The 23,839-nt window shown below is 39.0% G+C and overlaps 1 protein-coding gene across 1 annotated transcript; it reads right to left on the reverse strand.

Annotated features, from left to right (window-relative positions):
• Positions 1–1,207: 1,207 nt before the first annotated feature.
• taf4a (TAF4A RNA polymerase II, TATA box binding protein (TBP)-associated factor) lies at positions 1,208–23,628 on the reverse strand. Its single transcript, XM_022682767.2, has 15 exons — positions 22,056–23,628; positions 17,711–17,850; positions 16,200–16,307; positions 14,569–14,661; positions 13,954–14,076; positions 12,168–12,257; positions 10,983–11,303; positions 8,996–9,140; positions 8,688–8,796; positions 7,624–7,793; positions 7,167–7,297; positions 6,058–6,183; positions 4,636–4,692; positions 4,395–4,514; positions 1,208–2,154 (listed from the first exon to the last, which is right to left on the reverse strand). The coding sequence occupies exons 1-15, from the start codon at positions 22,909–22,911 to the stop codon at positions 1,987–1,989; spliced, it is 2,757 nt and encodes a 918-aa protein (XP_022538488.2). The 5' UTR covers positions 22,912–23,628; the 3' UTR covers positions 1,208–1,986.
• Between the last annotated feature and the right edge of the window lie 211 nt (positions 23,629–23,839).

The raw sequence follows: 23,839 nt of genomic DNA on the forward strand, positions 1-23,839 counted from the left end.
CACGGCCAGTACTCCCACAGCACTGACACAGCAAAACTCTGCAAAGAAGAAGACGAGTGGGGTTAGAGGACACTTAACACTTACCTTTTTATTTTGTGTTAGACTCTTATTGGTGCCACTGCTTGTGTTCCTTTATAAACCATTCTTGATGATGTGTGTAGGGCACTTTTAACTTGCAGGGTTTTGGCGCCATCTGGTGTTCAGCTGGTGCTGATGCTGGTAGCAAATGCAGTGATGGGGTAAAAGTATGTCATGTCATTTGGTGAAAAGTGTTACCTGAGGGGTTGACTTAAGAATGCACACACCTCTACATGATGTGAGGTGTTATCTTGTGAGTAGGGTGGACACTGGCATACAGCATGCATATGGCAAGAGAGCATAAACCATTTATATCAGTTAAGTTTAAGAGTGGGTTAGATAGTTGGTACCAGATTGATGGGATATTTTTTTCCCCAAGTTTGGCAGTATGTTCGGCTTTTAAACAAAGAGTTTGAATGGGGAATATGTTACTAAAAAAGAATACCTCATTACCTCCCACAGTGGACAGATAGAGCAGTGGGTGGTAATGATTGTAACTAGCAATATCTGGCCAGAATTGTCCATGCTAACAGACAAGCGACTCTGACAGAAACCTTGCACGTCAACGTTCAATGCAAGAGACCAGACATACATATCCCACTTTTAGGGTTCTTCAGTCTCTGCGGGCTCCGAGTGGTCCAGCAGATTAAGGCTCTGCCACTATGATCTGGAGATGGCCAGTTTGAATCCTGTTCATGTAACTTGCCTTCAGCTGCCGGAGCCCTGAGTGAGCACAGTTGGCCTTGTTCTCTTTGGGAGGGTAGATGGCACTCTCTCCCCACATCAATCCAAAGGGTGATGTCGCTTCGCCCTAGGCGCCTGTGAGCTGAGGTATCAGAACAGATTTGCTACGCTTGTGATGCTACTCACATGTATCAGAGAAGGCATGTGCTAGTCTTCACCCTCATGGTGTTGGGGCATCACTAGTGATAGGGGTGATAGGGGGAGTCCTAATGAGTGGTTTGGGTAATTGGCCGTGTAAATAGGGGAGAAAATTGGTTATAATTTTGAAATAAAAAAGTATAAAAAAAAAATGTTTATTAGTCTCTATGGAATGAGACGTCATGGGACACAATACCAGCTCCTGTCATGCTCAGCTAATTCCATTGTAATAAAGGCAACAAGTGAGTGTTTTATAAAACATTTTTCCATTTATTTCTTAAAACCTCTTATATAAAAACACAAATACAAAATGAATGGGCAGTTTCATTGTGTATTCTCTTTTTTTTTACATTGGTAATCTGCACATTACAAAGCCACCCTCTAAGAAAAACATTGGATATATAACTGCAAATGATTTCTTTTACATATTTTCAACAAAGTAAAAATTTAAAAGCAAAGGAAGCTAAAAACAACATAAAAACATTGGGAAACATTGGGAGAGGGAGAAAAGAGACTGAAGAATGAATGTGTGAATGTTTAAGTTAGTGAGTGTATGGAGAAGAGGACAGTTGTAAAAGCAGAACAAACATGAAAGACAAAAAAAGACAAAAATGAGGGACACACACCAGAAGAAAGACAAAAAAAAGAGAAAAAAGGAAGTGAAAAGGAGGCGCCTGGTTGAGAGCCGGTGTGGTCGAGCTTGGCTATCACTTGAACAGTGCTCTATACAGCTCACACTACTCGAGCCGTGGAGCTGCTGTCCTGAGCAGAGCTCAGAAATGGACCTGGTACATGAGAATAGCTCAGCACAGCAGCTAAAGGAGCGCTGCTCTGCAGTAGAGCGGCAACATGAGCGGCTCTTTGGGGATAAACAACCGGTCCAGTGCTGCTCTACAGTCAAACAGCTACTTGAGCACTGCTCTGGATTTACACAGCCAATCCAGTACTGCTCTGCAGCTGAGCTGCTATTTGAGCACTGCTCTGTAACCTGAGCTGCCGGTGTCGCACGGCTCTGTAGTCCTACTGCTATTTCAGCAGTGCTCTGTAGAGCAGCTGAGAGCGGCTGCTTTCTCTCTCGTTCTCCAGGCAGAAGAGCAGATCCCTGAGGTTTACACGTGTGATGCGCTGCCGAGCAAACTGTCTCGACACTCCGCCACTCAAACCCGCTGTTGCGTTTGCCGACGATCCAGAACCCTGTGAAAAGACACACAGAGGAACACATCTGTGTCTAAAAATAATTACAGCAATTACAAAAAAAAAAATTGTCTTCTCACTGAGCAACCTGGAAATCGGCAAGGCAGTGATCTTCAACTTTTTTTCCAGAGTTATTCTTGCTCCATTTTAAATGTCAAATTTAATGCTTTTAAGACCTTTTTAAGACCTCAATAAATATAGGCCCAAAAATGTAGTCATAATAATAATAATAATAATAATAATAATAAAAATATAAATATATATATATAAGAAATTATAAGAAATTAAAATTATGATAAATAGGAAACATTCAGTTTGATTGATTTCCAATATATACGTAGCTAACTCATCGCTAACGTTAGTATGTAAGCTATCTCACTGCTAATGTTAGCATGTTACCTTGCTTGCTGCTAAGGTTAGCTAGCTCTCCGCTAATCTTACTTCTCTCCCCGGTAACTCACAGCTAATGTTAGTATGTGCTTTTCCACAGACATTAAACCAGTGGCGTGCAGTGAATATAGTGGGTACCCCTTCTGCAACCAAAGCTTTGATTGGTTAATACCGCTGTCAGTCTGATAAGAGTCCTGTAGCAACTGAAAAACCCAGACTAATGCTTTGAATTAGTTGCTGTTTTTTTTTATTTTAGTTAATTTATAAAATAAATTCTTACACTTACAACAGCTATGATAAATATTTCCTGATTAAAAATTATATAATTATTTACATGCATTTATTGTCGCCCCTTCTCTGAAGGGTTAGAAGGGCCTCACTGCACACCACTGCATTAAACGCACTGTCTAAAAAATGTAAAACAATTTAAAACATTAATTATCCAGATTTTAAACTTAAGATATTTTAAGACTTTTTAAGGACATGTGGAAACCCAGGGGAATTGAATTAAAACTCATGCTGAAGTACTTTAGCATTTAAATCAACATTTTATTTAGCCAACAAATAAATAAAACAAATCAAATTAAATCTAATTATATTACTTAATATTTTTAAGCTGAACCTATTACAGTTTTAAAGTTATTTAAAATGACTGATTATTTACAATAATTTACAGTAGTATTATTTATTTGTTATTTGAGAGTCCACTTAGAATTGCTAGCTAACAAAATAAGTGACATTGTAGTATTAAACAAGCATTTAACTTTCAAAGCCTCTTGAATGTCCATACCATTCCTCCACCCTCATACTACAAAGGTACAACAAATTACTACATAGTATTGCTCTTTTAGATCTTCAAAGCTGACAGTTCTTAAGAATGAGTTGTTTATGACCTCCAGTTCCTGCTCTAGAATAAAGTGAATGATGTATGTACGTGTTTCCCCAACCACATGTTCGCCCACACCCTGCGGTTTACCTTTTTTCACGTCCTGTTTGTGCAAACGAGACGTGTGAGGTGCAACATATCAGTGGCAGTTTGTTGTTACGCTGATTCTCTCGAGATTTGTTATTTTAAGAATGAAAGCAGCATCACTTTATGCGAGATGCCCAGCTTTGTCTAATTGTCTAGTGTACACACTCTTATGGTGTTTTATTAAAATCTATTAGGATATTATAGGGCAGTTTGCCAGACAGGGTTTAAAGCAGTCATTCCTTTCAATGGAAAATTTTCATTCAGAATGCTGTGTGATTCAAACCTAGGCTTAATTCTTCTCTTTGATAGTGCCTTGAATGATGTTACAAACATATATGTGATAGATGTGGTGAAATCTATACATTAATTTCTTTATGATGCAGAACTTTCAGACCTTAAATAATGCAAAGCAAAAAAGTTCATATTCATATTTGGTGGATAACCGTGGTTTTTAATCACAGTTTTCATGCATCTTGGCATGTTCTCCTCCACCAGTCTTACACACTGCTTTTAAATAACTTTATGCCACTCCTGATGCATATATATATATATATAATGTCTTAAAATCTTACTATATATATATATATATATATATATATATATATATATATATATATATATATATATATATATTAAGATTTTAAGATATTACAAAATAATTTGGGTTATGTTGTTGGAAAGCCTCAATGTTTAATGGTTAATATTCAAATACAGCCTAGATCAAAGCTGGTCCAAGACTCTTACACTTACATATGTTCACTTGATGCAGCTTGAGTATCATGATTATAGCTGGATAAGACCAAGCTATATAAAATTTGCAACTTAACAAATCATTTATAAAAGTACTTGGTAACAAAGCAACATATGATAATTGTACCTCTGCATCAGTGCCAAGAGCAGGCGAGTCCACTTTCCTCTTCTTTCTGGGTCCAATAGCAGCCAGCGCTGTTAAGTTGGCCTCCCTCTGTCTTATTTGAGCTAGCTCCTGCTGCTGCATCTGTTACACACACACACACACAGTGATTGACACATGCATTATTATTACAGTCATTAGGCTGATACTAGATCAGCCATTTTAAAGAGCGTGTCAGTAATAACAGGACAGGAAAGCGTAGTACCTCTTTGGCCTTTTGTTTTAACCGCAACTGCTCCGGGTCCTCTTGTCGAGAGCGAGACTGCACAACAGCATCAAAAGCAACAAAAACACCCATTAGCTGAAGCGTAATGAAAAAATGATTCATACACAGCCACCTCCTCACAGATCAATTAAACCACGTGAACCACAACATCCGTCCGCTGCTATTAAAATACGTGCATGAGACACATTCACCACTAGATGGTGGTACAGACTAATTAAACTGCGAGCAAAACTTCTTCAAGCCCATGATTTATATACAGGGTTCATACGGTTTTTAACCAATGAATTTTAAGTCAGACTTTTTCATGACCTTTCCATGACTTCAAGGCAAATTTTCATGACCATACGATTTTTAAAACATCAGTGCAGACATGGACAATAAAGCCAAAACTTATCAACTTTAAATCAAAATTATTACAGTGAGCCTAAAATGAATTTGATAAATTATCTTTAATAAAAAATAAATGTGTCAGATCCTGACGGTGCGCGTCCACTGGCACTTAAGCCCTGACGCATCCCATTCATTTCAATGGAGAGAGCCGCCACATGGCGTGGAGCATACTGGGTTGTGTTAAGCGCAGCTCCACCCCCTGGCAAGAAAGTTGAGCAGAACTCAACTTTATTCAAATTAATCCGGCCGCCGTGCTGCATCCAGCCAATCAGGGAACAGCAGGCTGTCACGCCACACACAGACGAGCCTCACACACACAGAACTGGCGTCTTTTAAACACAGAAAAGAGGCTAAAATGGCAGAATATGGATTTGTACAACTATGGATCACAGTGAGGTTTACTAAAAATTTAAAATGTTAAACTTATGATTGACTACATCTGTTGCTTCATTTGAATTCAAAAACGTCACGGACACGCCCACACGCGGTGAGCCAAGAGATCCGGCACGGCGACATGCGTTGAAGAAAAGTGCTAGTGGACGCGCACCGTCAGAGCTCTATCGTGTAGGGCTAAATTACTGCACTAACTCTGAGCTGATGTACTTGCTAGCTTTAAAAAGCTTTTCTCTGTCAATACACAGAAATACAAAGGTTTGTAGAGAAAATTTCCACAACTTTTCCAAAACTTTTCGGGTATTTTTATTTTTCCAAAACTTATCCAGACCTGGAAATTGCTATTTTGAAATTCCATGACTTTTCCAGGTGTTTTATGATCGTATGAACCCTTTATATATTCTGTACTGGATAAATGTCAGAATCACAAAATAAAAGTCTTAGACAATACTAGTCTACTGCCAACAGAATAGGTCTTTCTGGAGTAAATAAACATGACTGGACTGCCTGGGAGCTGTGGAGCAGGGGAACTCTGGAATTGGTGTTCTCTGGAATGATTGTGCAATATACTGTCCATTAAAAAACAGTTATTTTGATAGGCCTGTGTGTGTGTTTCACCTTGGCTGCCTTCATTAGTATTTCTCTCTCCTGCTCCTCCTTCTTCTGCTTCTCCATCTGATCAAGCTGCTCAAAGAACTTCAGCTGTGCTCGAACATCAGTTACCTGCTCATAACGTCCATCCTCCTGCACAACAAACAAGTCAACGTAAGAAGGTAATATGAGAGTCAAATTCTGTACATGCTGTAAACAAGAGCACACAGTATACAGATCATTAGGCCCCATAAAAATAATCCCAAATATCTATTATTCATTCCCATTCAAGGCAGTGATCTCTCTCACAAACTGCATTCAGTGAATTAAAAAAAGCACCAAGAAGTTCACTGTTAAAATAGAAAGAAGCTATATACTAGTGCGTCTAAAAAAAACAAAAGAATATCATTGAAAAGTTACTTTATTACAGTGTGAAACTCATATTACATAGATGTTTTACACTCAGAGTGATCTATTTTGAGAGTTTATTTCTTTTATTGTTGATAATAATGGATTACAGGCAAATAAAAAAATATATATATATTCTGCACTGACTTCGGGCTTGATAGAACACAGTGGATTAACACCAGCAGATGACATGTCTCTCCAAACCATCACTGATCATCAGTAAATTTTGCATTTCATTTGTAAATCAAGGGAGCAGAGTCTGGAGGAAGAGTGGAGAGACACACAGTTCAAGCTGCTTGAGGTCTAGTGTGAAGTTTCTACAATCAGTGATGGTTTGGAGAGACATGTCATCTGCTGGTGTTGATCTACTGTGTTATATAGATCAAGTCTAAAGTCAGTGCAGTGTTTTCCCAGAAAATCTTACAGCACTTCATGCTTCCTTCTGCTGACAGCTTTTATGGAGATGTGGATTTCATTTTTCAGCAGGACTTGGCACACTGCCCAAAGTACACATTGGTCTTATATAATATTCTAATTTTCACTCTTTGAACTTTGAATTACTGAAATAAAGTAACTTTTCTTGATGATTTTCTCAGTTATTTGAGATGCACTAGTATAGTATGTATGAATGTAATGATGATATGAAATATGTAAGTGTTTACAATACTGTAAAGCACTCTAAAACTGATTCAAAACAGCTTAAAAGGAATTCATTCAATGCAAATTACCTTATAGGTCATATTCTTTTGTTGTGCTATAACAGAGACTTTTTCTAATAAGTTCTGTAGTCTTTGCTGAGCGGCGTGGGAGACCAGGTTTACTACCTCTGGTGCCAGATCAGTCACCCCAAAGCGTTTACCTGTAAATCAGAGAAGACATCAGCATCACTGAGATACACTACAACTAAAGTAACTATTTAAATGTTAGCTAAAGACTTGCTCAAAAAGAGCCAATCAAAATTGGATTCATATTACAAAAATATCTTAATTATTTTTTTTTTTACTGGTGCTTGTGGGAAATGCCAAACCCCAGCCAAGTGCTGGCAGTTTGAGTGGGCGATATGACTGACATGTCAGTTTCCATTTGTTAACAAAACAAATATGTAGCATGTATGTTTGTCACATCGCCCACACCCATTGGCTGTTACTTGAAGCATGACTGAAAGCTTGGCCATTGCTGACAGACCTATGTCGAGTATTCTGCGTTGCAACAAAGCAGTGGAAAGGAAGGCTTCATCCTTGCAGGAGCGAGTCACAGCCCCCACCACGTCCGAGTTAGTGGCCAGGATGCGAGCGCTCTCCTCTGACAGGTTCACCCCAGCCATGGAGGCCACGTCGTTGATGTCATCATCATCCCTTCACAAGCACACAGAGATAACATGCATCATTATGTCTATTATGAGAGAGCTTCAGCTTTAGTACACAGACAGATAACCTGACATTCATTGAATGAGAACATGAGTAGAAATTAGTAGTATAAATCATAGTTCCCCTAAATGGTAGCAAAGTGTCCAGGTCTTAATGTAGCAAAGTGTTGTTCTCTAACTCACACCAACATACTACCACCACCACCATGCTTCACAGTTCTTCACAGAGGTTCTTACTCTAAAAATGGTATAAACATATACTCTGTATTTACTGGTATTTATATAAGGAAATCTGAAATCTAGCGTTATATACAGCTCTGGAAAAATATAAGAGACCACTTAATGATGATTTTTTTCCTTGATTTTACCAAATTAAAAACCTCTGGAATATACTAAAGAGGAAGATGGATGACCACAAGCCATCAAACCAAACTGAACTGCTTAAATATTTGCACCAGGAGTAGTATAAAGTTGTCCAAAAGCAGTGTGGAAGACTGGTGGAGGAGAACATGCCAAGATGCATGAAAACTGTGATTAAAAAACAGGGTTACTCCAACAAATATTGATTTCTGAACTCCTAAAACTTTGTCAATATAAACTTATTTTCTTTGCATTATTTAAGAACTGAAAGCTCTGCATCTTTTTTTTGTTTTTTCAGCCATTTCTCATTTTCTGCAAATAAATTGTTAAAATTTAAATATTTTTTATTTTAAATTTGGGGAGAAATGTTGTCAGTAGTTTCAAGAATAAAACAACAATGTTCATCTTACTCAAACATATACCTATAACGAGTAAAATCACATAAACTTATTCAGAAATGTAATTTTTTCCAGAGCCGTATATGTAGAAATGTGGTTTGTATTTTATTTTGACTCAAACTAACCTGAATGTTCCACCAGCTGCATCCTTTAGCTTGCTCTTTTGAGCTGCAAGGAGTGTCGCCGGGCTGGAAGCAAGTCTAGGCCCACTCACTGCACCGGGCTTCATCGACACTGAGAGTGAGAATGAGACAGAAAAAAAGGCAGAACATTTCACACTATCCTCACTGTACGCTGTTCGCTTGACCTTTTATCTGATAGAGCTTTAACACTAACAGACCACACAAGCACTAACCCACTAACCCACTGTTTTACTACAGAACTATCTAAGAGTGCACATCATATCACCAGCCAGTATTTCACAAACACACACCTGTTTGTAGTGGTTTGACCTGCATATGAGGCTGTCCCACTACGATGCGGCTAGGGGGCTGACCCCTGAGCGCTACCATGGGAGTAGTAGTCAGGGCCACCTGGGGGGTCTTAACTATTGTCCCTTGCTGCTGAGACTGCAACACCTACACAAAAACACAGAACATAAACATACATACACAATTTTATAATATACACTATAATATAAGAGTTTCTAGAGTTTTAGTGATGATTGATATCTGTCAGCTACTGATCTTATCCCTGTCATGATCTTGTTAAATTAGATAAATACATTTTCAATGTATTGTTTAATACATTTGCATGAGATCAATCATTTCTGCTGTTCTCAATATTACACACTCCTTTTCTTATCAAAAAAAGATCCCATTAACATCAATCAGCCCACAAGTTAACCTATTTATGATTTATGATATTTAAAAATATATAGTTCCAATTGCCAAGTCTTAACAGTCTTTAAAGGGTGTAACTGCATTATTAAGCTATTATATTATCATGATATTAGTGGCATAAACTGGTCTTATAATGACAATTTTAGAGCTTATCGCAGTTATTTCTTGAACAATATATCACCCAATAAAAGGCAGTTAACGTGACAGACCTAACTGGTGTCAATTCAGGCTAATAAAATGCAAAATGTAGGTGTGAAAAAAAGCAGTGTCATTAAAAAGCGTGCTTTTTAAATGCGTGAGTAACGCTGGAGTAATAAGTAACGTCTGAAAGTTTGCACTGTGTTGCGACACGATCACATTCACAATTGATGCCAGATGCTTCCAAACCACTCTATATAAAAGAGGACTGATTGACAGTAGTTCAAAAAGTGAAGCCAATATTTTTCTTAGGGCATTTCCACACAGGCACTGTGCCAAAACAACTCCATAACAAACTCTTGTGTGTGGTGGGAACACGATCTGACCCAATCCTCAGTTGGACTAAAGATGCAAGTTAAGTTAAAAGGCTCCCATTGCTATCAGCTAATGCCACCTCTAGTTGCTTTGTGTTAAACTGTACAGAAATACGCACTAGAGCCTTCTTCCTGTATTTATTCGCTTGGTCTTCCTTCAGCCCTGTCCAGATCAGGGTCCGGGGGTAATTTTCTCTTTTATGGAGGGTCCTCTGTGATTTTATTCCCATCCGGAACGACCACGTATGTGTTTTTCTCAGATGTCCTCTGAAAAAATTACAGGCTGAATTATCTACTGATTTTTGATTAACTCTGTGGGCCTTCGGTTAATTTCGTCGCCTCCAGACGGACACCTCCGAGTTTGTCACTTCACATTTAATAAAAAAACTATTTGTCTAGTCCTACTTCCACTTTGGACACGTGTTTCCACGGAGATCTACGTAAACACAACAACAGTGGAAATGGAGGAGCTACTGAACACGATGTCATGTGACTGAAAAAGCCCCCAAAAATTGTTTGTTTTTTTTAAATTGCAGTCCAGATGCAAGAGTTTTATCACTGAGTAGAAGTGTGAAATATTTTTCAATAGAAATATTATCCCCCCTCAGAAACTAATCCTGACCAGACAGGGCTTTAGACACAGAATGTTCTCAATTGGTTTGTTAAGCTTGGGATGAAAATGTTCAGAAACAATTAGATTTTTGTTCATGTAATGTTTTGTTTTTTTCCTCTGTGTGTTCAAAGACTAAATACAGCATTTACTGGTTTAAAAAAATCACAGACATATTGATCAGAAGTAGTCTCAAATATCAGTTAAATGAGTAACAACAGCTAATTCTGTAACTTTCTAAAAAATAGAGAAAGACAAACACATGTCTGATTTAGTCTGTATGAAAAAAATAATTACCCATGACGCCATGTAAATTGCATGCACGCCAAAACAGTGTATGTAATGTTCCTTAAACAGCAAAATATTTTTAAGCCATTTTTTCTTTCAAACCTTTTTTTCCCCTGTAATACTGTAATAAAAGCTTTACAGTAGAATTTAAGTTGAACAGTTAATTACCAGTGAGGCAGACTGGGTGGTTTTGTTGTGAGCGGGCTGGATGAGTGTCCGTGGGGCTGTGGTGGCAGCGGTGGCAGCAGACACGACAGATGAAGTAGTGGCAGTGGCTGTGCCAGCTGCGATGGTTGCAGTGCCTGTGGCGGCCGGGGCAGCTGCTGTGGCCACTGGAACCGTGGTGGCCACAGAAGCAGCAGTGACTGGGTTAACTAACGTGGGACTGGCCAGAGCTACAGTAGCTGCAGGTCTGACCGGCAGGCCTTGGCTCTGCTGGATGAAGGCGAGGGAGTCCGGAGTGAGCTGCCTCAGAGCAGGAAGACTCCTCTGCAGAAAGAGTAAAAAGAAAGGTTCAACGAGGTAGCAGTCTAAAGTTTGGACACGGCTTCTCATTCAATTTTTTGCATTATTATTTTTTTTACATTTTTATATTATTTTGCTACATTGTAAAGTAACCCAGACTACGAAGGAACAAATAAGGAAACATGTAGTAAGCTTGTAGTAAAAGTGTTAAACAAACACTAGGGTGCTGTTAACTTGCGGTTTCTAAGGCTAGCTACTCTGATTAACAGAGGGAACTTCCTTCCTGGGGCGGTCCTGATGAGAGCCAGTTTCTTCATAATTTTTTTTTATGGTCTTTGCAACTGCACTTTTAGGATATTTTTAAGAGGTTCCTACTTTGAAGAATCTAAGTAAAACCTTTTCTGCTTTGTTAAACACTTTTTCTTTATAGTTTGGAACACAGAACATTTTAAAATAATGAAAAACACTGCATTTAAGGTTTTGACTGGTACTTTATATAATTATGCAATGCGTATAATTATATAAATTTAATTTAATATAATTTTCTAATTATGTAATGTCAGTCAGTGAAGGATACAATATTGAAACATCACAATGTGTTTAAAATCATATTTATTGAAACATTATCTACCATGGGATTTTTTAAATATAATTCACATAAACATCAGAATTGTATCGTACCAATCAAAAACAAGTAATATATTGCAAATATATGAATTTAGGATATATTGTTCACCGTTCAGGTTCAGTCTGATGCAGTACATACGGCAGTAAATACATGCCAAAAGAAGGGTGATGCGTATGAATTAATAATAAAATAAATACAGCTGCACTAGTAAATGTCAGGTATGTATCAGACAAATAGAAAAGCAACATTTTTGCAATTACCTTCAGGAAAGGCACAAGATAAGGCTGTGGTGAGGAGTTGAGCTCCTTGTATAACCTGCTGGTGAAGTCCTCGGCTTCAATCCTCCCCTCCTACAAACAAAAATACTTTTTTTACCAGGGGTCAAAGTAGCCAAGGTATCTCAATAAAGTTTAGGCTTTAAAAAAATGGAAAAGACATTTCGCCCCTCTAGCAAATTTTCCATTTGAAGATATTCATGAAAATAATCGCGGGCGAATAATCTGTTAATTTGAGAGAAATTATTTGTTTGATTTTTACAACTGGAACCGTGAGAGACTTCTGCAAAATGAGATTACCTGTGACACAACAAATAAGAGGACATGGTTCAGCCAAAAGCAGCCTAGCTGAAAGTAGTGCAAACCTTTTCCAGACTCCATATCACACAGATGCCCAAGGGTACAGTTTTAGTACACATATTTATGAGTGCATCATTCAGATATATAAAACCTGATGTACATTTTTTTAAATTTTTTAAATGTACCAGTTTATCTGTACCAGGCTTAGGAGCTAGATAGTATCTGAGCGGATAATATCTGAGATACATCAAATAATCTAATTTTGAATTTCTCAAAAAGCTTTCTCAAAGTGAGACTACACTGAGAGAACACTTCTGATAAAAAAAAAAAACAGCACCTCCTACACACACACACAAGACATTTCCTACGCATTCCCCCTCACACACACTCGCACACTATCTAAAGTCCACACTTGTCTCGTCTTGCTGTGATTCTTGATACACAATAATCTTCTAATCACTTAAATGTTTCGGCTTAGTCAAAGTGAGAAAACACACAGAAAATACTTTTGATCTAAACACATCCCACACAAACATGACAAAATACCACCACACGCACACAGACACAGAGACACACACACACACACACACACACACTACATCAAGCACGCTTAGACCTTTTTCACACTCATACAGTAAGTCACACGCGCACACACACACACAGAAAGATAACCAATTTGTAATAGATGATACAGATGGAAAAAATGGCCTAGAAACGACTGAGACAAATGATTTTACATTTTACAACCATTTTTGTCCAATAAAATAAACAAATAAAACAAATAGTAAAGCAGTATAATGCAAGTAAAAAATTTTAACAGCAACAAGTTATTAAGAATATTTAGACATTGGATTAGGAATATATAATTAATAATAATAATAATAATATCCTATATTAATAATATATCCTAAATACTGGATCATTCATGTTAATGGACTCGTCTTGATAAAAATATACACGGTGGGCAAAATTGAGGTCTGTTAAAACTTTTAAGGTTATGTCCATCAGAGATTCGACATGGAATGCTAAGATGAATCTAAGTATCACAATATCATATTTTACAATACTGTATCATATTAGTTTACATGTAAAGACTTGGTCAGACAGTGGTTCACTTTGTATTATTTAAACTCCTACTAGACAGCATTGTTGTAATCGTTCTTTAGGCCCCACTTTTCTGTAAAAAGTAAATAAAATAAAATTATTTTATTTTAGAATAAAAAAAAAAGAACATTTTTCTCTTAGTCAGATTTTATAAAAATAATAAAGTTTTTCATGCTATGGCATTTTTCCTAAAATTTGAAACTATCACAAAACATCGCCTTGTTTACTGATCGCAATATATTATATTATATACTATAATATATATATATATATATATATAGAGAGAGAGAGAGAGAGAGAGAGAGAGAGGGAGAGAGAGAGAGAGAGAGAGAGAGAGAGAGAGAAAGAGATTGGTTTACATACTCACCAGCAAATTCTTGACCAGTTCTTTGACATTAGCGGCGGTTTGTGACGACTGTTTCGCACTGGTGGCCAGCTTGATCAGCGTGGACAGAAAGTTCTTACACTTCTTCACATTCTCCATCGTCTCCTGCAGACAGAAACAAAGAACAGCTTCGGTGAGACCTTCAGGAAAATAAACCTAAACTAATAATCCAACCAATCATTTATAATAACAGAACAACTAAAGGTCTAATAAATCAATAATCAATCCCTCAGGAGGAAAAACAAAAGGAACAACAGGGTTAAACCCATGTTTAAAAAATTGTATTGGTTCTGTAATTCAGGGATTTTAAGGTGCTTTCCAGATAGGGGTGATTTCAGAGAGGATTTGCAGTCACTTCATCTTTTTCCTCCCCAAAAGAATTCTGGAAAGCACCTTGCATTCACTAATTCCACTGGGCCTACCAGACAAGCATATGCAAAACGGTACGTACAGAATTAAAAAGTCAGCAAATAATCTAAAAGACTCCGTAAACCAACAAATCTCACAGGCTGAACAATCTCCCTCACACCCAGCCTGCCTGTTACACTCATCACACTTAGAGAGTGTTTTGGCTCCCACTCAACACAAGGTTCTCACCGTTGGCAAGGTGATGCTGGTCCCTGTGGCAGGAGTCGCCACCCGCGGGGCGGTCCCCGGCTGCACTGTCAGCACCGAGCCCACAGAGGGCAGCTGGAAAGCACAGAAGACAGAGAGAGAGGCAAGTGGATTACTGAGAATTCTTTAGTTCATTCCTTTAATAAACAGAATGAATCGAAGGCTCTTCATTGTGTGTTTTATTTTTGTCTTTTGGTGCGAGAGGTCATCAGTTGATGATGTTAAATTTGTTTAAGGATGCACAAGAGGGAGATTAAGCAAGGGTTTGTGGAGTACTGGGGTGGAGAATACGCCCTAAAATAATATCAAGATAGAAGAATATGATACTGCAACAAAATGAATGTTAAATTTAATGTAATGTATTTTTCAAGTATATTAGTTTTGGCATAAACAAACCAAAAAAAATCTGTTCATTTTTTGTCCAATAAAACAATAACTTTCCAAGACTCAAGATTGTGTGTACAATATTAACAGTGTAACAAAATATATAATGTAAGAATTGCATGCAATTTTACAAAAAAAAAATACTTCTAAAGCTTCACAGTAAATCATAGACTGCTTTTAAGACAATCAGGATTTTTTAATGTAGTATGATATTTTGTGTACGATACGATATGGCACACCCCTAGTTAAGTATTAACCTGTATGTTTCTCAGTGTAACTCTAATTGTGTATATACACTAATAAAAAAATAATAATTATAAGTTGCACCAAGAAGAAATCAACCAACAAGAAAAACTAACTCGATTTTTAAGGTATTAGTAATGGTTTTTAAACTTCTTCATGGACTTGCTCCCCTTTATTTTAATGAAATGATGATTCTTAGGTATGTTCGGCTAGGTCTCTCAGATCTTTCCATAGTAATCTACTGGTAGTTCCCAAAACTCGGCTGAGATTAGGAAAGGCTGTTTCAGCTATTATGGCCCAAAATATTGGAACTCTCTCCCTGAGGAGCTCAGAGCCATTTCATCTTTGAGCATTTTTAAAAGCAGCCTTAAAACCTTTTTTTATTAGCATTTCCGTAGGGTAAACATTTTTACTTTGTAATTTTTGCTTTTTAATTTATATGTGCATATTGTATGACTAATGATTTTTTTCTGTTCTGTAAAGCACTTTGGGTTGCACTAGTGTACGAAAAGTGCTGTAAAAATAAAGATTATAACTTGGCAGGTAGTGGTGCCAGACTTTTATAAAATGGGAGTGGGTCGTCTTCAGCGAGAAGTTTCGTTTTTGTCTTTGGTCTTCATTACAAAACTAAAAATCTTGTTGCGTATTTTTTTTTTTTAATTTTTCCTAATTTGAAAAAACATGGTGGATGACAAAACTTGTGTGTTAAGTACAGTAGTAGACATTGCTGAGTGTGCGAGACTCTTTATTTAGATGCTAGAAGGTGTGTGTGTGTGTGTGTGTGTGTGTGTGTACAAATGTTCCATCCAGTGTGCAGTGCAGTTTTATTGCTACTAGCGTTTTTCATTCATTTCTATGTTGCTTGCAGGGGTATTCTCTGGAGGGTTGTAGTGGAAGTGCTGGTTAGTGTGCGCTGGCGCTCTCTAGGGTGCGATGGTGCAAGTACTTCTGTCTGCTTTATAATGATGATGTGTTCATGATGTTACCTGTGCTGGAGGTCTCTGGAGTGTGGTGGTAGCAGGGCTACTGGTTGTGGGTGAGCCCTGTCTGATTACAGGAGCAAACGGTCTGCTCATGATCGGAGCACCAGGGGTCTGCAGGGGAAACAAAACGGTGAAAAGATTGTGTGAGATGCTGAGCGAGCAAGACAACTGAAAATACTGTACAAAATATAGATAGTAATAGCAATTACATCCAACAAACCTACCAGACCTCACTGTTTTTAGAATGAATATATATTAGACATTGCAGAAATGGTCATGTCGATACATTGATGTGCTCTAGAGTGCTAATAGTCATACATACACAGACGGCAGAACAGGGCAAGTAGCTATCCACCAAGTAGCATCTCTCTTGGAGCATTCACCCACTGGTCCACCCATTATTACAACTAGAGATTCATGAGCATATTGGTATTATATCGTATCGGCCGATATTTGCTTTTATGTTTATGTGTTTATTTTTAAAACACGTAAAACACGAGTTTTTGCATAAAAGTACATAAATAAGCAGAGCAGGCTGGATTATGTGCATCGCTGGATCTATAACTTTGTTGGAGAGTGTCAAATGGTGACCAAATTGACAAATTATTTCCACGAGGTCATTTTTTTTTGTAATATTTGATAAAAGCGATAATGCACAGCATTCAAGATTCAAGATTTTTATTATCACATCACAGAGTACAGGTGTATATGTGAGTGAAAAACTTGGGTGCAGATTCCCAGCAATGTGCAGAGAACACTATTTACAAGAAGAAGAAGAATATAATAAAATATAATATAAAATAAGACATATAGATAGATACCTTTACAGTATAAACAATATACACAGTATACTCAATAACAATACACATATTAACTTACACTATAAACCAAAAAGAGTGACAAAAAACAACAAAAACAAAGAAAAACTTCAAAAGTAAGTGGGAGCTCGCAACACGGCAGCCATGCTTGGCGACATCTTAATGACATATGCATGTACATTTTGCAATGAAGGTGCTGGGTTCCTTTGTACTCTTTTGCAAAAAAAAAAAAAACAGCCTGAAAAAGCTGCCAAGAGCCATCTCTGTAAATCATGCTTCTATGAACTAAGGTTGTGGGTTCGATTCCAACCTCTGGCAACTCTGTCAATATGGAACTTATGTAAGTACAAGTACATACAAGACTTTTCAAAAGTGGCATCAACAAATATGTACATGTGTAAAATCGGATACCAGAATCAGCCCATTGTTGGTGCACTTGTATGACATGTAATATTACCTTTTATGTTTTTTCTTAAGCATGAGAGCTCATATATCAACTTTGATTACAAAAAGCAGATTTATTTTCTTAATTGTATTTTTTTTTTACAATAATTTATATTCCACATACAATGTCTTAACATTCTTAATAAATACAATTTTAAAGTGTGTACGTGTATTATTATGCTATTATCATTAAATATCAGTGGAATAAAATGCTCTTAATATCATTTCAGCAGCATTGGTAATGTACAGTACCTGTGCAGACGTGATCTGTCCGGGTGTAGTGCTGACGGGCGTGGCGGTGCGTGTGGCCTGCATCTGGGCCTGCATTTGAGCCAACACCTGCTGAGGGATCATCAGCAACTGGCCAGTCTCACTTCGTACAAGCACCATACCTGGACAGGTAAAGAGAGAGGAACATAAATATATGTGAATTTTGTCAATTTGAATATGCCAAACCATATTCAAAAACACTGAAATATTAGTCTGTTTGCATGAGAACAGTCAACAGCTTTGGTGGACAAATAGGGTCATTAAAACACTAAATATTGCTGGTGTATGAAAATACTGGGATGTTATATTTTACTGCACTATACCAATTTAAAATTAAGTGAGTGTGTGGTTGCTATTGTTGTCCAGGGGGTTTCAAAGGTTCTGTAGAGTAGGTGATCACTTAGATGTGTGTTATGGTGTTGCACCAGTGCTTGGTCAGCAGGATTTAAACCTATGACAATAAATCTTCATAATCTCAATATCATTCAATTGATATATCGGTCAAGTTATATGTGTATCACACTATTCAGTTTCTCAGGCTGTGCTGAACAGGTCCAGCTGTGACGTCTCCAACCACATGCAATCAATGATTTCAGCAGTAGCTTCTTTTCTGATGGAAAGCGCAATGCCATCCAATCTGTCCATTGTGGCATGCTGGAAGGCATGGCAGAACATGCCACCCCCGCACAACACACAGTTGGTGGCCTATATTTTCTCAGTACTGTGAGCGTCCATTCACCCAGTGCCCGTCACTTTGCGACAACCAGCTCGTCTCTGGGTGTTGCGACAGAAGCCCGTTGGGTAGCGTGTCCAGATGGCCCTGTGCAAAAAATTGGTCAAGATTTTTTCGCCTTCCCAAAGCTGCCAGACAACAGATCAGTCAGTGATAAAACTGCATAGACTGTCAGGCAACAGGTTAGCTTGCAAAGCCACATGTTTCAGAGCTTTTATTCAAAACTCCACTGCAAGACTCTTTCCAGGAAAACCGGGCAAGATGACCACAAGTAAGCAAAAATAATTCTCAAACATTTAATTGGTTTTAACTTAAGTCAGGACTGCAAGGCCTGAGCACAGACTGAGAACTTTGAGGGCAACACAGAGCAAAATAAAAAGGTGTGTGTGTATGGGTGCTAATAGAAACGATACAAGCTAAGCTTTTGAGTGTTTTCACACATATAATACAGAATAATAACATAGAATGTTCTGCTCTGAATAAGTTAACAAGTTTTTAAAATTTAAGTGTTTTCCCTCTTTTTTTATTTGTTTTCAAATCCAAAATGCATTCCACCGAACCATGTGATAATGTTCTCTTTGCTTATTGGCCAGACCTGTCTGGGGCGGCAGAAGTGTAAATACAGAAAGAAGGTTGTGTTTTCTGGACTAATGCAGATCTCTGTGCAATTAAACACGGAGCAACACAGAGATGTTATTTGTTAACAGCTGTAGTAATTATCTGGGTAATATACTAGGTTTTTTAATTATTTAAGTAATTATGTTACCCCATTTTCTACCCAATTCGGAAGGTAACTTACCCAACCCCCACTTATAAAAACTCATCCTGTTACTAGTAATGCTCCTGACACTATGTGGCCCTCCTCTGTCACACATGAAGCCAACCATCTCCTAATTTTCAAACATCACTAAGCAGTCATGCCCAAGACTCAAAGATTCAACCCCAGCTCTGATTCAACACCTAATAGATGCCTGTGGAAGGCATCATCACATCAGTACTGATATTGAAATGAAATGGCTCTCTCAGACTCCAGCTGCTGATGGCAAAGTAGCATGATCTAGGCTTTGATCCAGCAATCCTCAGATCATAGTGATAGTGCCTTAATTTGCTGAAACTCCCAGAGTCCCAAAAACAAGTTAAACTCAAACTTGCAGAATGTATCTAATAGTTGGGTCAGTTCAAGGTCAGATCATGTTTTCACTGCAAAAGAAACTCCACAGAGTTAATCTGACACTAAACTGCAATCACCTCCTCTACAGGGTCTTGGTGTGGTTGTTCTGTTCTGTATCCAAGTGTGATTACTGAATTCACACCTGCTTAAAAAAAAAAAAAAGCACCAAGGGTAAAAAAATAAATAAATAAATAAATAAAAACAGAGTGCGAATTGACTAGGTGTAAAAACACCTTTAGAAGTATTACATAAACACTTAAACATTTCCTACTGTTCAAAATCAGTAGGTATTCTGCTAAAGAGTAAGAAATTAACAAGACAAGTTGTGGGTGTTAACAGGCCCAAGACACAAAGCCACAGAGGAGTAGTGTAGTCCTTGGTGAACAGATAAATTGTTAGACTGAAGTCTAACCTAAGTGGCTGGGTCACTGCAGCTACAGTTAAACAATGACCTGTACTCCAGATATGAGGGTATGCTTTACATGGGTATGCCACAGTTAAGCAAACTAAACAGGACAGGTTTGGGAGTATACAATAAAACCCAACAGAAAACTGATGTGATAAAAGCCTGATGTGGTGTGCTGCTTAGCGTAGTAACAGCTTTTTAAAACGTAGACCCGATTTTCCATATAAAGCACATTAGACAGGACAGGTTTTGGTAAAATGAGGGATATAATGTTGTTGGATGTTCTTGCTGAACCATACAATTGATAAACTGAAGACTAACTTCAGCATCTTAATCACTGGAAGAACGACTTTCAACAATACTTCAATTACGTCAAAGTACAGTAAGTTAAAAAAGACAGATCTGAGTGAAAAGTGGCCAAAAACATTGGTACATTTCTGGAGGAACAATAAACTGAAATGTCAGATTGTATTATGCAGTTAGTTAGTATTTACAAAAAGTGTGACTGTACACATTTTAAAATATTAAGTTAAATTTGCTTTCCATTGTTAGTGTACTGCACGTTGTTTCAAAATGGTAAAAGGTATGGACACTCCTGGTTGAAAGCTCCAAAACACTTGTGGCATTTTTGGTAAACAATCAAATTACTGAATAACTGGAGACGAACTTCAGCACCAGGCGTGGCTGCAAAGATTTTCCAAAACTTTTGCATACTTCAGTGCTTGAGACATAAACAACGACATTTAAGATAATTTGATGTGAAACAATTTACTGTGGTTAAATCCCATTCTGAGATGCTGTGGGAACCAAGGATATGAAGTTACTGTAGAACACAAAACATAAGTTTTGTGTCAGTTTATATGTAACATTGATCACTGTAAAATACGATAAATGTCATAATGTTTGTGGACATCCCTTCCAATGAATACATTTAGCTACATGGTGAGCTGGGAGCGAGTTGGGGGTAAGTAAGGGTGGGACCACCAAAAAACCTGACCTTGTTCTTGTCACTAGTAAACATTGTTACTCTAACAAAAGCAGCATAAACTCTTTTTCATAGCCTTGATTTCAGAAGACAGTGAAATCAATACTTACATATACTTTATAATACTTTAGTGTACCTGCATCATGACTTGGTTATAAAAAAAGTTATAAGTTATATAAAAAATAATAATATAGTAAAGTATATCACTATATAATCATATATAGTAATATGGGTGCAACTTTGCTGTTTGCTGCAAAAGAAAAATTCACATTGTTCTCATTTCCTTTTAAATATCAACTAAAGACAGATTACATCTGTCCAGTATCATTTAATTTACTTCAAACCTGGATATATGGAGTGCATTATTAATATGATGACATTATAGATCACGGACTTCTGTTACAATCTGTTAAAAAATATCAATTATGAGTGTGCCATATCTTATCGTATGTACTAATATCGCCAATTTAAATTTAGTATTGATTTTGTTAAAGTAGTAGTGTGTTCTTGTAATTACTTTCCAAGTATATTATTCCAAGAATATTGTTATCGTGAAAATACCCTAAAATATTGTAGCATTATTATACTGTCATATCGCCCACTCCTAGTTCTTGGCCTACACAGCTTGTCAACACTATTGAACTTTTTTTTTTTTCTTTTATCTTGGACATCAGTGTTTTTAGAACTTTTTGGTGTTGTAACTGTGTTTAGCTGCCTATAATTTTCTCAGATGTCTGGAAATTATGTATGAGGTATTTTGGCAAGTTTCTTTAGAACAGAATGTTTCACATCAAACCACACTTCCATGATTTTAATCAAAATAAAGCATTTTTATTATTATTATTATTATTATTATTAAGACAAGACTGTGTGCTTTATAGTTTTAGGTCACCCGAGCCAAAACACAACTCCAGGGCTGCCTTGCTTGTTTGCAAGAAAACCACCAACGAACTTGGCGGCAGGTGACAGGTGCCAACCAGCAGTTGCCAGAAAGAAGAGCAAGACCACGTGGAGAAGAGGTGCGAGAAGTACCTGGAGGTAGCTGGATGTTCTGGATGCTGGGCTGTCCCGGGCTGCTCTGGGGGATCCGGGGCGCCAGCACCTGTTGCGGCGCTATAGCCCTGACCCCCGCGGGGCTGGGGGTTTGGGCTACGAGGCTCCGCACGACGCCTTGCTGCTGCTGCAGCTGCACCGCCCCCTTGGCCGCCCCGGGAGACACGTGCAGATGCCCCACCACGCTCTGCCCTGCCGCGCTGTGGATGATGCTCTTGGCCGGCTCGGGCTTGATGGTCGTCGTGCCTAGAGGAGCTCCTGGAGGAGCGGGAGCAGGAGCTAGAGCCTGGCCCGGGGTTTGGGGAGTTAATGTCAACGTGACTCCTGCGGCGGTGGCAGGTGCTGGAGGTGCTGTCGGCGCCTGCTGGGCTACATTCAGGACCGCGTTCATGTTGCTCCCGTTTACGGCGAGCGCCGGAGCGCCGATTGTCGTCCCCGTTGGTGGTGTTGTATGCATAGCAGCCGGTCTCAAGACGGTAACTGTGGGTCCGATGGGTCTGGTGGCTCCTGTGGGTCCGGTGGACGCGCTCGCCTGGATGATAACCGTGCTGGAGGTGGCAGGCACGCTGCTGCCACCAACGCTGCCACTACCACTATTACTACTACTACTACTACTACTTCCATCACCTTTACTCGTTAACAGTCCAGGCCCGTTATTGAGCACCGTGCCCGCCGTTGGACTACTGTTCGACCCGGGCAGGCTGCTGTTCGACACGGGCGTGCCGGGGAGAGCGGCGCCGCTGTCTGCCCGCGCATCCATGGCATCGCCCCCGCTAAAAGTTTGCGCCGTTGACGTCCCGGGCTTCACTTCGTGGCTAGGCAAAGTAGTGACCATAGCATGTTAATCAGCTGTATATGGGAAGTGGAAGAGAAGAAGAAAAATAATGGGGCACCGGTTGATCTGTTATGGTAGTAACTGGTAGTAACTGTTAGTTAACTAGTTAGCCAACATGATTTAATGCAGTTAAGTAGCTAAATCCGTCCGTGTTGTTGTAGTTTGTTGTTTGCCGTTATTGTGGAGCCTCCTCCACTCAGCACTCAAAACACCCCCTTCCCTCCCAGCGCTCTCCAACTAATAACAACCGTGTGAAGTGAAGGTGAAGGGGGGTTTAAAACTGCCAAATAAGGGCCCCTAACAAGCACCCGTGTCACTTAAACTCGCCCAGGCGAAGATATTGAGGGGTGTTAGCCACCATATTGCCGCCCAAGCGACTTTTCACCGGCTGTTTTCCCCTCTAAACAAGTCCCTCAGCCCCGCAGCCCCGCGGCTCCTCTCCCCGGTCCGCCGTTAACGCTAGCTAACACTTCAGTGCTCTGCCTCCAGCACTGTCACTGCCACCTGCCCGGGCTCTTCCCTTTTCCCCCGCACTTCCCGGAGTTTAGTAGGTTCACTCCGCGCTCAAGCTTGGCCGAGCTCGTCTCTGACGCGACCCGCGACAGCGCTCAAAAGTTTCTCGCCCGCTCTTTTAACCACACAATCCGCCGCCAGCGGCTCCAAGCCCGCCGCCATCTTCGATGTGAACACCGAGGAGCTCGGGGCGAAAATGACACTGCGCATGCGCGACGGAGCGGCAACGTCATGACGCACGGGGATGTCGGGCGCGGGATTGGACGCTGGGCGTGCGTGGGGGGCGTGTGAAACTTTACATTAGACATTAAACAGCTTGCACTGTGTGTCTCTCCACTCACCCTCCAGACTCTGGTCCCTTGATTTCCAAATGAAATGTAAAATTTACTGATGATCAGTGATGGTTTGGAGAGAC

Source organism: Astyanax mexicanus, chromosome 24, assembly GCF_023375975.1.
Source record: "Astyanax mexicanus isolate ESR-SI-001 chromosome 24, AstMex3_surface, whole genome shotgun sequence".
Classification (NCBI taxonomy): Eukaryota; Metazoa; Chordata; class Actinopteri; order Characiformes; family Acestrorhamphidae; genus Astyanax; species Astyanax mexicanus.